The sequence below is a fragment of the Xyrauchen texanus genome, chromosome 8 (assembly GCF_025860055.1).
Source record: "Xyrauchen texanus isolate HMW12.3.18 chromosome 8, RBS_HiC_50CHRs, whole genome shotgun sequence".
In the NCBI taxonomy this organism is placed as follows: Eukaryota; Metazoa; Chordata; class Actinopteri; order Cypriniformes; family Catostomidae; genus Xyrauchen; species Xyrauchen texanus.
Genome location: NC_068283.1, coordinates 23,865,726 through 23,879,007, shown reverse-complemented (window position 1 = coordinate 23,879,007; position 13,282 = coordinate 23,865,726). Strand labels below are relative to the sequence as shown.

The 13,282-nt window shown below is 38.8% G+C and overlaps 1 protein-coding gene across 3 annotated transcripts; it reads right to left on the bottom strand.

Moving 5' to 3' along the window:
• Positions 1–264: 264 nt before the first annotated feature.
• Positions 265–12,246, bottom strand: gtf2f1 (general transcription factor IIF, polypeptide 1). Of its 3 annotated transcripts, none has more exons than XM_052131583.1 (14): positions 12,195–12,246; positions 11,686–11,709; positions 11,438–11,484; positions 11,265–11,337; positions 10,969–11,162; positions 10,421–10,591; positions 10,078–10,283; positions 9,073–9,223; positions 8,899–8,957; positions 8,678–8,809; positions 7,913–7,986; positions 7,660–7,801; positions 7,331–7,463; positions 265–1,029 (listed from the first exon to the last, which is right to left on the bottom strand). In XM_052131583.1, the coding sequence occupies exons 1-14, from the start codon at positions 12,240–12,242 to the stop codon at positions 825–827; spliced, it is 1,659 nt and encodes a 552-aa protein (XP_051987543.1). In that variant the 5' UTR covers positions 12,243–12,246; the 3' UTR covers positions 265–824. The 3 variants fall into 3 exon arrangements, with proteins under 3 accessions (XP_051987543.1, XP_051987545.1, XP_051987544.1); XM_052131585.1 differs by having other exon boundaries at positions 11,946–12,206; XM_052131584.1 differs by having other exon boundaries at positions 12,037–12,206.
• Positions 12,247–13,282: the final 1,036 nt, after the last annotated feature.

The window sequence follows — 13,282 nt, the reverse complement described above, 5'->3', positions numbered from 1 at the left end:
AATATGATCACCTTGTGTCCACACTCAACAGCGCCACCCAGTGCATTCTGTTATAACTGCCAGTTTTAGTTCTAAGCTCTGCAGGCAGTTCCTGACCTCATGGCTTGGTTTTTGTTCTGATATGCATTTTCAGCTGTGAAACCATATATGGGGGGGGGGCTGAATACTTTCTGAATGCACTGCATTCTATCTACTACTGTGGCTTCCCTATTAGTATTGCACTAAAAACGCCAGCATATTTAAAACAAATGAACAAAAACGACAGTTTTCAAAACCAATTTAATTTAGTACTGGGGGATAAACACTGCTTTCTAACAGTGTACTGTTGGAAAACTGGTTAAAGAAGAAAAAAAAAAAAGACAAATTTTATAATATTTATCATATACTAAAAGCACCCTTTCATTGCATTTTCTGTGTAGAGTCCCTCTCAAAATCCTACAAGCTTTGCTGAGGGACTGAGTTGAGATGACATTTTCTCTGGTTTTCAAATTTTCACCATTGCTCTGCAGTAAGATCTGATAATCTGTCTGAAATTTTCAAACACTTTCACTAATATGTTACCATTTAAAAATCCATCTACTCTCTCAACTTCATCATTCTACTCTTCTGTCCTGTTCCAGCACTCTCAACTGTAACAATTAACAGTACTTGAAGACTATTGTTAATTAATGCTAGGTGGGTTAAAAGCAAAATGACAGCTAGAAAATCAAGATGTTTCTGACCAAGTAGGTCTTAATCTAAATGAAATGTATTCTTAAAGGAGAGCCTGCTGGTGACTGGCTGAAACAGTGGTGTTCAGTGTTTTAATATCTCCTCAGTTTAGTTCACTCAGTGAGGTAGAAGTGCATCTTGTCATTGATGTTCTTCCTCTCTGGGTTAAGCCTCTTCAAGATCTGGGCAAGCACATTGACTGTCTGCTCGCTGCTGAGGCCTGTGCGCTTAGTCTGGAACTTCTTCAGAAGGTCTTTCGTAGTCATGGGCTTCCTGATGAGATACCTGCGCACGGCATCCTCCGTTAGCTGTACATCACTAAAGGGGAGAGATGGCAGAATAGACTTTTCTTATGCCCACTATATGTAGAACATAATACGGTTAGTGTGATTGCAACAGTGTTTGTCTGAAATTTGGAGAATGGAAGTTTATCATGCAGACAGTACATATATGATACACATCATTTGGCTTGTCCAAAAATCACAAAAAGGAAATATAGAAGTAATCCATAAGACTCCAGTGGTTAAATTCATGTCCAGAAGAATTATAATAATACAAATTCTCAAAACAAAAAAGCATTATAATAGGTGTGGTTGAGAAACAGAACAATATTAAGTATTTTTTTACTCTAAATCTCCACTTTTACATCTGAAAGACACATGTGGTGCCTCTTTTCACGTTCACATCTAAAAGTGGACAGTTAGAGTAAAAAATTACTTAATATTGTTCTGATTCTCAACCACACCTATTATATCACTTCTGAATATATGGATTATAACACTGGAGTCATATGGATTACTTTTATTTTACATTGTGATTTTTGGAGCTACATACAGTTGAACTCAGAAGTTTACCTACATCTAAGCCAAATACATTTAAATGTTAGGAAATGTTTTTCACAATTCCTGACATTTAAATTGTACAAAACATTCCTTGTCTTTGGTCAGTTAGGATCTCCATTTTATTTTAAGAATGTGAAATTCATCACATACCCAGTGTGTCAGAAGTTTACATACACTTTGTTAGTATTTGGTAGTATTGCCTTTAAATTGTTTAACTTGGGTCAAATGTTTTGGGTAGCCTTCCACAAGCTTTTCACAATAAGTTGCTGTTTAACTTGGGTCAAACATTTTGGGTAGCTTTCCACAAGCTTCTCACAATAAGTTCCTGGAATTTTGGCCCATTCCTCCAGATAGAACTGGTGTAACGGAGTCAGGTTTGTAGGCCTCCACTTTTTCAGTTCTGCCCACAGAGTTTCTATCGGTCTGAGGTCAAGGCTTTGTGATAGCCACTCAATACCTTGATTTTGTTGTCCTTAAGCCATTTTGCCACAACTTTGGAGGCATGTTTGGGGTAATTGTCCATTTGGAACACCCATTTGCAACCAAGCTTTAACTTCCTGGCTGATGTCATAAGATGTTGCTTCAATATATCCACATCATTTTCATTCCTTTTAATGTAATTTATTTGTTGAAGTGGACAGTCTTTTCTGCAGCAAAGCACTCCCACAACATGATGCTGCCACCCCCATGGTTCACGGTTGGAATAGTGTTCTTCAGCTTGCATGCCTCACCCTTCTTCCTCCTAACATAATGGTCATTATTGCCAAACAGTTAAATTTTTGTTTCACCAGAGGATCTTTTTCCCATGTGCATTTGCAAACTGTGGTGCTTTTTTATGGCAGTTTTGGAACAGTGGCTTCTTCCTACTGAGCAGCCTTCAGGTTATGTCAATATAGGACTCGTTTTACTGTGGATATACAGGTGAAACTCGAAAAATTAGAATATCGTGCAAAAGTTCATTAATTTCAGTAATTCAACTTAAAAGGTGAAACTAATATATTATATAGACTCATTACAAGCAAAGTAAGATATTTCAAGCCTTTATTTGATATAATTTTGATGATTATGGCTTACAGCTTATGAAAACATTCAGAATCTCAGAAAATTAGAATATTGTGAAAAGGTTCAGTATTGTAGGCTCAAAGTGTCACACTCTAATCAGCTAAACACCTGCAAAGGGTTCCTGAGCCTTTAAATGGTCTCTCAGTCTGGTTCAGTTGAATTCACAATCATGGGGAAGACTGCTGACCTGACAGTTGTGCAGAAAACCATCATTGACACCCTCCACAAGGAGGGAAAGCCTCAAAAGGTAATTGCAAAAGAAGTTGGATGTTCTCAAAGTGCTGTATCAAAGCACATTATTAGAAAGTTAAGTGGAAGGGAAAAGTGTGGAAGAAAAAGGTGCACAAGCAGCAGGGATGACCGTAGCCTGGAGAGGATTGTCAGGAAAAGGCCATTCAAATGTGTGGGGAGCTTCACAAGGAGTGGACTGAGGCTGGAGTTACTGCATCAAGAGCCACCACACACAGACGGGTCCTGGACATGGGCTTCAAATGTCAAACGTCTTACCTGGGCTAAAGAAAAAAGAACTGGTCTGTTGCTCAGTGGTCCAAAGTCCTCTTTTCTGATGAGAGCAAATTTTGCATCTCATTTGGAAACCAAGGTCCCAGAGTCTGGAGGAAGAATGGAGAGGCACACAATCCAAGATGCTTGAAGTCCAGTGTGAAGTTTCCACAGTCTGTGTTGGTTTGGGGAGCCATGTCATCGGCTGGTGTTGGTCCACTGTGCTTTATTAAGTCCAGAGTCAACGCAGCCGTCTACCGGGACATTTTAGAGCACTTCATGCTTCCTTCAGCAGACAAGCTTTATGGAGATGCTGACTTCATTTTCCAGCAGGACTTGGCACCTGCCCACACTGCCAAAAGTACCAAAACCTGGTTCAATGACCATGGTATTACTGTGCTTGATTGGCCAGCAAACTCGCCTGACCTGAACCCCATAGAGAATCTATGGGGCATTGCCAAGAGAAAGATGAGAGACATGAGACCAAACAATGCAGAAGAGCTGAAGGCCGCTATTGAAGCATCTTGGTCTTCCATAACACCTCAGCAGTGCCACAGGCTGATAGCATCCATGCCACGCCGCAATGAGGCAGTAATTAATGCAAAAAGGGCCCAAACCAAGTACTGAGTACATATGCATGACTATACTTTTCAGAGGGCCGACATTTCTGTATTTAAAATCCTTTTTTTTTTTTTTTATTGATTTCATGTAATATTCTAATTTTCTGAGATTCTGAATTTGGGGTTTTCATAAGCTGTAAGCCATAATCATCAAAATTATATCAAATAAAGGCTTGAAATATCTTACTTTGCTTGTAATGAGTCTATATAATATATTAGTTTCACCTTTTAAGTTGAATTACTGAAATTAATTAACTTTTGCACGATATTCTAATTTTTCGAGTTTCACCTGTAGATACTTGTCTACCTGTTTCTTCGAGCATCATCACAAGGTCCTTTGCTGTTGTTCTAGGATTGATTTGCAGTTAACGCACCAAACCATGTTAATTTCTAGGAGACAGAATGTGTCTCCTTCCTGGGTAGCATGATGGCTGTGTTGTCCTATGGTGTTTATAATTGCGTACTATTGTTTGTACAGGTGAATGTGGTACATTTAGGCGTTTGTAAATTTCTCCCAAGGATGAACCAGACTTGTGGAGGTCCACAATTTGTTTTTCTGAGGTTTTGGCTGATTTCTTTAGATTTCCCCATGATGTCACGCAAAGAGGCATCGAGTTTGAAGGTATGCCTTAAAATACAACCACCAATTCAGTACACCTATCAAAAGCATTGGCTAATTAAAATTCCAGAAAATTATATTAAGCATTTAGACAAAGACACAGTTAACTTGGTGTATGTAAGCTTTTGAGCCACTGGAATTGTGATAGTCAATGAAAAATTAAATAATATGTCTGTAAACAATTGTTGAAAAAATTACTCATGCCATGCACAAAGTAGATGTCCTAAACGACTTGCAAAAACAAAATTTTGCTAATATTAAATCTGTGGAATTGTTACAAAATGAGTTTAATGACTTCAACCTAAGTGTATGTAAACTTCTGACTTCATCTGTAGGTCTGGTCACCATTCACTTGCCTTAAATGGACCTACAGAGCTAAAATTCTTCTGCTGAAGAAAGAAGTTGTTATTCACTCAATATCAAATCAATTTTGAAAACTGATCAACAAATGTATATGTTGACACTTCAATAACAATTACAATTGAAGTCAGACGTTTAAATACAGCTGTTCCTGTTGCTGAAGGCATGGTGCAAGAGTGTTTGTAGCCTGCTTAGCATTGCTTATTCTAATACATTCATTGTGTCATTTTACTGCATTTTTCTGTTTTTTACCCTTTTCTACTGTTTCATCTCTGTGTATTTTACCTGTTGCTACTAGCGCCTAGCTCAATTCTGTGTTTGTAGCCTGCGGCCTGCTAGCTTTTTAAACATCACTTATTTATCCGTTTTCAGCTTTTAATCCTTAATATCTTCCATTTTTGAGCGTGCATCCTGTTTTCCCCCACATTAGTCTCTTATCGCAATTCAACTGCGTGCATTTTCCTCATGCATACATTTTCTTTTTAAATCGCAATTAAATGCAAGCACCTGTTTTTCTCCTCTGTGTTACATGGATTATTGTATCGATCTCAAAGCACCGCTAATCAAGAACAACCATAACAACAAACAAGTGCATGAGGGATACACATCGATCTCAAACTCTCACGGCTCAAGAACAACCAACAACAATAACAATCAATTACGGTAAGTCATGGCATCCACTCATGTTATTTCTTCCTGCACTGCATGTCACATGTTTACCATAACTACTTCCGTCAGCAGTGAGGGATTCACGTGTGATAAATGTAAGGAATTAGTCAGGCTGACGGAGAAGGTTAATGAGTTAAGAGACACGCATCCGAATGCTAGTGGAGATCAGTGAGAAAGAGAAGCAGGTAGATACGGTTTCTGATGCAGGCAGTACAGCGAGAAACACACTTTGGTTCCAGCTCTAGAGCCCGTGCAGCAGGGCGTTTGGGTTACGCCTCGGAGGCATACTCGCTCAGCAAAGCGACACCACTCTCCCATTCCTGTTAGGGTTTCCAATCGATTCTCCCCACTCAGTGATGCACCCACTGAGAATCATGTTGAAAGAGCTCTAATAATTGGTGATTCTATTGTAAGGAACATGGAAATAGAGACTCCAGCCACTATTGTTAAATGTGTTTCGTGTGCATGACAGATAAGTGCAAATCAATACCAGAACAACAGCAAAAGGACCTTGTGAAGATGCAGAACAGATTCAAAATGAGTCCTATATCGACACAACCTGAAAGGCAAGGAAGAAGCCACTGCTCCAAAAATGCCATAAAAAAAGCAAGACAACAATTTGCAAGTGCACATGGGGACAAAGATCTTACTTTTCGGAGAAATTTCCTCTGTTCTGATTAAACAAAAATGCAACTATTTGGTCATAATGACCATTGTCATATTTGGAAGAAAAAGGGGGAGGCTTGCAAGGTGAAGAATACCATACCATCCATGAAGCATTGGGGTGGCAGCTTCATGCTGTAGGAGTGCTTTGCTGCAGGAGGGACTGGTGCACTTCACAAAATAGATGACATCATGAGGAAGGAAAATTATGTTGATATATTGAAGCAACACCTCAAAACAATAGCCAAGAGCCAAGTCATAAATGGGCCTTCCAAATGGACAATGACCCCAAGCATACTTCCAAAGTTGTGGCAAATTGGCTTAAGGACAACAAAGTCAAGGTATTGGAGTGACCATGACAAAGCCCTGACCTCAATCCGATAGAAAACTTGTAGGCATAACCTAAAAAGTGTGAGCAAGCAAGGAGGCCTACAAACCAAGCTCAGTAACACCAGTTCTGTCTGGAGGAATGGGCCAAAATTCCAGCAATGTATTGTGAGAAGCTTGTGGAAGGCTACCCAAAACATTTGACCAAAGTTAAACAATTTAACGCCAACGCTACCAAATACTAACAAAGTGTTTGCAAACTTCTGACCCACTGGGAATGTGATGAAAGAAATAAAAGATGAAATAAATCACTCTCTACTATTATTCTGACATTTCACATTATTAAAATAGTGATCCTAACTGACCAAAGACAGGGAATGTTTTCTAAGATTAAATGTCAGGAAATGTATTTGGCTAAGGTGTATGTAAACTTCCGACTTCAACTGTACCTCATTGGTTCTTGTGTCACGATGTTTGGTCAGGAGTTATTGACATGTTACCATATATGATTTGGACTCAGTATTCAAGAGTTGATCAATTATTTAATTTGACTTGGGAGTAAATAATTACTTAAATTTCAGTTATCATATAATGAGACCATATGCCATCAGAAGACTTGTTTATGATGCATGAGTTGCACAGACTACTTTAATGGTATTTCTTCAACTTTAAAGCAAGGCACTATTCACTGCTACTGCGTTAATATCTGCGATCACTGCATTCTTTGAAATAGATCCTTTGTGTTTCAAAGAATAAAGTACGTATAGGTATGGGTGAGTAAATGATGACAGACCTTTGGGTGAACGTTTCCTTTAATGGAAGCATCAAATAAAACCTGTATAGCCAAAGGCTGGAGAACAGATGTTAGCACAGATTTGGGGAGAATAGATAGTTGAGGAGTGCAGGGATCTGGGCATAAGTGAGTGTTTAAAACAGACAATGAGAGGACAAGGTACCTGGAGCTTGGAGTGGATTTCCCTGATACTGGCTGGGGAGTGTTCTTCCCAGAAGCGCTCTGAGGGCTAAGCTCCATCTTTAATCTCTTAGCAGATGGAGTTTCTGAACTAGATACAACAATCTGGCGCTTACCTGAGACAAAAGTACGAACATGAAATTTAGCAAAACAAGAAATGGAGCGGTGAAGAGCAACAAAGACAAAACATAATACGGAGAAAATGGGAAGGCAGATAATGAAAAATAAATGGCAATACACTGCATGAACAACCAAAAGGGAACAGTCTTGTCAATATCAATATGTGGTTAGAGGTTGAGCATGTTAGTGCACCTTGCTCCAGTTTGTTAGCAGCTGCACGGAGAGTATTAGAAGTGGCAGCATTGTCGATAGAAGGTGTGCCAGGTCGACTTCCTGTTCTTGAATTACCTGCAGAGCCACGGCCACCCCCTCGCTTAGGAGGAGTGCGTTTCTTCTGCGAGATGGAAGATTATAAGAGAACACTGTACCATATGTAACCACCTCAGAACACCAAAACTCCTCTTGCTCTCATCCTCTCTTTCTCAAACAAATTATAGTCCATTACCACCATAAACAGTGCTGAAGCTTCCTCTCCTTCAATATCACTGTCTTCTGAGCTGTCCGACTCTCCACTGCTGTCTGCAACAACATAAACAAATTTTTTTAGATTATCTGCAAGTTGATAATTAGAGCTGTTGGAACAAATCGTTTCAGCGATGCATCGCAATTCATACTCAAACGATTCTGAATCGATTCTCAAAAGAATCAGAATCGATTCTGAGTTCAGTTTAAATCATGGCAGAGCAGTGGTGCGCGCTAAAGACAGATGTGGAAACAAAGACGCAAATTAAGTGCATACACTAAAATCAAGTGCTGTATCAAACACAAGACCATTTGTGTCCGAATGAAACTATGATCCCAAAATTCTCACAAACCCACACACATAGCAACGGGAGAGTTTATTTGTGATAAGAAGTCAACAAACATGAAAGACAAGCTCGCACCCATAAATGCACGGATTTGCACACAACGGGGAAACACATAAGAAAATAATGATGAGGCAGCGGTTCGGGAGATGTTGATATTTTCATTTAATAATTTTTTTCTTACTTCATATATGAAAAAAAATAGAGACTTGTGTCTCTTTAGAACAAAAACAGGCGTTTTTGTATCAGTAGGCATTTTCAGTGTGAAAATGCCCACAGATTGAGAAACGCCCATTATTGTTCTGCAGAGACCAATTCATAAAATTAGGGAAATGTAGGTTCCAAACAAAACCATCTCTTTGAAAGGAATACAGAATAAGATGGCAAAGCGAGGTTGCTTTTACCTTTCTTTTTCTTCTTTTCCACCTGCACTGGTGTCTTTTTCCCATCTTCTTCCTCTTCTTCCTCCTTCGCATCATCTTCATTCTTGTTCTCTTCCTCACTCTCTTCCTCGCTGTCTGACATTTCATCAATCCCTATAAAAAACACAGAAAGCTTTACTGGGTTGTTTTGCCTAAAATAAGACAAAAGGACACGACCGCAAATAGCAAGGCTGGCCACCAACCTTTAGGTACCTCCTCTCCTTTATTGGGCTTTGTCTTCTCTAGCTCTTCCTCATCAGAGCTGGAGCAGAGACAGAATGATGATTAGGCTGAAGTAACCACAAAGTGTATATTTTGATAAAGGTGAGCAAGTATGTGGCAATAGTATCTGTGCATTTGTGGGCCAATGGAATCACCTGCTCTCATCAGACATGTAATCCACCTCTATCCCCTCGAAGTCCCCATCGTCACTGTCCTCAAATCCTTCAAAATCACTGCCCTTTTTCTTCTTTTTTCCCTTGCCTTTGGGGCCTTTGTCCTTTTTAGCTTTTGACTTGTCTTCCCCATCTGCATTAAAAAAAGAACGCTTGCTCATATAGAAAGTACACTACAGATATATGTTTGCCTCTATGTCTTATGCACAAATTTCATAATCATTCCTGTGCACATCATCTGCAAATGTGCCTGGAAATTACTAGACTTTATCAGGTCAGATGGAGTATTACACTGCAGTCGTAGTGCATATGCATCAAACTCTTCTGTATGGACTCAGAGTATATTTTGAAAGGCTGAACGTTAGATTGGGCATGCGAGACGTAACAGCAGGCGAAAAATTAAGCATATTCTAGGCCAGGGTTATTCAACTTTATCGACAAGTGAGCTAGAGGTAAAACTCTTTGGGGCACGCAGGCCAAGCCAGAGTATTTTGTAAACGAAAAGCTTCAATCTACAGACATTGTGTTATATTATACCCATAATATTACTTAATTCTATAAAAGACCAGTGTTTATAGTTACAAAAAATAGCATGAGAAACATAGAATTTAGAAGTTTGTTATAGATGCAGTGAAATTATTTAAACTTTTGACTGTTCAAATTGTGTTTTTTTTTTGTTTTTTTTTTAACAAATTAATTAATAGAACCTTTCTGTTTCTCTAAAATCATAGATGACTAACAAGAATGAGTTTTTTTTTTTTAAAGTTCCCTTTTCATCAAAATTACAGATAATGTTTATTTGTAGCTTAACCTCTGACAGTATCAGGGCTCCTGCACGAGACATTGTAAAAACATAGAGACAAGACTGTCTAGCGCAACTTTGCATAGGAAAACGATTAAAAAAAACGGGCAATTTCAAATTGGCCAGATTTGGCCGTGGGCCACCATTTGAATAGGCCTTCCCAAGGCATTTGACTCTTTGCTCACCCTCTCCCATGCTGCCTTCACTGTCGTCACTGCTCATTTCCAAATCTTCCTCCAAGTCATGTATGCGCAGGTCTCCCCCTCTGGCTCCCTTCTTTTTCTTTTTCTTTCCCCCTTTCTCTCCCTCCTCCTCATCCTCCTCTCCTCGCTCCTTTTCTCGGAGACGCCGCTGAAGCATAATACTGAAGTGATTCACCACTTTGTTCCTCCTGTATGAAACATGAAAAGAAGATGATGTTTGATCTGTTTTGGTTAAGTTTTCATTATGTATTTCAGGAATGTCCTACAAGAGGGCCATCAAGACTTCTTAGGTTTGTTCTAACATGACCGCTTAAACTGCCTTCACCTTCCCCATTCTTCCTCTGCCTCCTCAGCTGTGAGAGTGCGATGCTTGGCCTGTGGTGTGAAGTTGTACCAGGCATGTACAGGAAAAGCCTCAAAGGCACCATCAGCAGATTGTGTAAAGATGTAGAAGGAAGCATTCTCTGTAATTCCACCCTTTTTCAGACCCTTGAATCTGAGTGGAAGAGAGGATCAAGAGGTGGAATCAATGATCCAATGAGGTGTTGTACAAAGCATATAACAAAGTTAATTTATATGTATGACAAAAAGCTGATAAACGGTAACAAATTCATCTTATAAAACACGTTTTAAGGATTTACATGCAAATCAATAAACTGACAAAACAATCAGTGGTGGTTCTAGCTTGAATGGCACCCTGGGTGAACCCCCATCCCCCTCCCCTCAACAGTTCACAACCTTTCCCTGATACAGAACACCATTTAAGCTGTTATAAAATTTTATTGTAAGCATGCATGTGAATTGTGAACAAATTCAAAAGTGGTAATTGGCCAGAGAAGAAGAAATATGTCTGTAACTTCATTCAGACAGTACCTTCTTCCTGCCTTGCCATTAACTTTAAGGATCCAGGGCTGGTCCTCCACCTTGAACTCCTTCGAAACAATGCCATACTTCTTCCTCCGTGCTTCCTCTCTCTGTTTCTTTCCAAACTCACTGCCAGCCACCCCCTCCGTGGTCTCCTCCTCTCCATATATGCGCCTATTACTCATATCCCGCTCCATACGGGCCTAAACATGACATATTTATATTTGATAATTTATTTACAAACAAAAGAAAAAAAAGTGGAGGAGCAGATGTCAAGACGATAGCCTTGTACCATGCTCGTTTACCTGAGTCCATGTGGAACAAGTGACTTTATCACCAGAATTGAATGCCATTATGTTGTATTTTTTACTGGTGTTTCTTTTAGGAAAAAAAGAGAAGACCTGAGATCAGATATATTTCTATAGTTGCTCGAATTATAAAATATGGAATTAAAAAAAACAAACAGTGTTATACTTACTTAGGAACCCGTACAATGTACTCTGTTGTAGAGGAACTACTGCTTCCCTGCAAACATGACACATGCTTTAAGACCGATAAGAGCTTTTAACAATGCTGAACTGTATCAAGTTATACAGCAACTTAAACGATAAAAATATATTCATATTTTTAAAAAGACAAACACATATTTTATGTTGAACACAACACTTTGGATGAACATGAGAGATGAGTGAGTGATGCTGATGCTTTGACAAATGTCCAACTTACCAAAGACGTCATCTCAGCATAAACCTGCACATAATGGATGAAAACAAGTACAAAAGAACAAATTAACAATACTTCAACATCTCTGACATAATTTCTCATAAGGCCATCTTCAGACTACAAAAAACAGAAGCTGAATATAAACATTACCAGCGGAAAACTTATAATAAGACAGAATATCAGTATCACTCTTGTAAATTATATTTTTTTTACATTCAAAGTATGAATTCAATGATCCAAAAAGTGTTACACAGTAACTGCACCTTAATCAAAGAGCTTTAGCTGTACGACTGGAGGTTTGTAAGTTGTGCATTTTGTGTTTGTTCCGAAGTTTCAAATGAGCATCATACATACATTCAACATCCGATCCTCTTCACTTCCCAATGCAAAAATTTAGTACGTACGGCAGCTGATACCGTACCTTCATTTGATTATTAGGTAAATAGGTATTGTAATATCACCCCGCAAAGAAATAAAAGTACATTTAGAAATATCATCAAAACAACTCCCACCTCAAACAACGAATACAGTTCTTCTACTATTTGTGTTGATAATTTCATTGAGATTTACCGCCACCTGATGTGCTGGAGAGAATAGATTATATTCCTACTAGCGCCATCTTTGAGTTTTAGTAGGTATGACAACGAGGATGGATAGACTGTCTCTTCAATGGGCTGTGCTGCAGTTTAAAGTGTTTTTGGATCGTTCCGCGGACAAAACAATGAAAACAAATATCTGTGCAAGAACATTCAGTAGACAAAGAACTCCAGACGACATGAGTTGTGGTAAATCAGATGTGATCTGGGAGCTTTTTACAGCTTTATACCTTTCATGCCATTGAAGAGATGGTAAGGCTGTCCCTCACAGCCTCATTGCTATTCCCATTAAAAAAATAAAAGATGGCGCTAGCATGAATAAGGGCGTACTCACGCTAGGCACGGTTCCCCTTGTACCGTGCCCAAGCACAATTGTCCCATAAAAAATAAGTATCCAGTTGTTCCAGTATTCCCTCATCTGCCCAAATTTCCAGTAAACATTGGACCTCTGCCATACTGCCCTGCAAAAGCAAAAGACCTTAACTCACTAGAGTGTGAAACTGAGAAAAATGACTTTAAAGTTTCTGTTTTGTCCAGACAAAAGTATTATAGGTAGTACTCCCAAAATTTCACAACTAGTTGCTATACAGAAGAAATGTTTGTATGCAAAAAATCTTGAGCTCAAAATTGACCTTTGACCCTTGTTTGGCAGTTAATGTACTCTGCCTTTGTATCATGTGCCAAAAATCAGGAGTCATGCAAAGGCAAGGCCGTAACTGACATATAATCAATATTTACTTGCTGTTCACCATACTTACATCCATTATAAGAACACCTAACCAAGGTCTAGTCATCATGGTATTTGTTTTAAATTATATTGAAGACCTTTGGTTGTTCCTATTTAGTGCTATAATGATCAGGATAGTGCGGCAACACTAACACAGTTAAACAGTATAACAGATAAGTTGCAGTACAGTATGGATAAATACAATACATATTTTCACAATAAAGATAATTTAATTAGAATTGAATACAAAGGTATATGTATTTAAATGCAAGATATA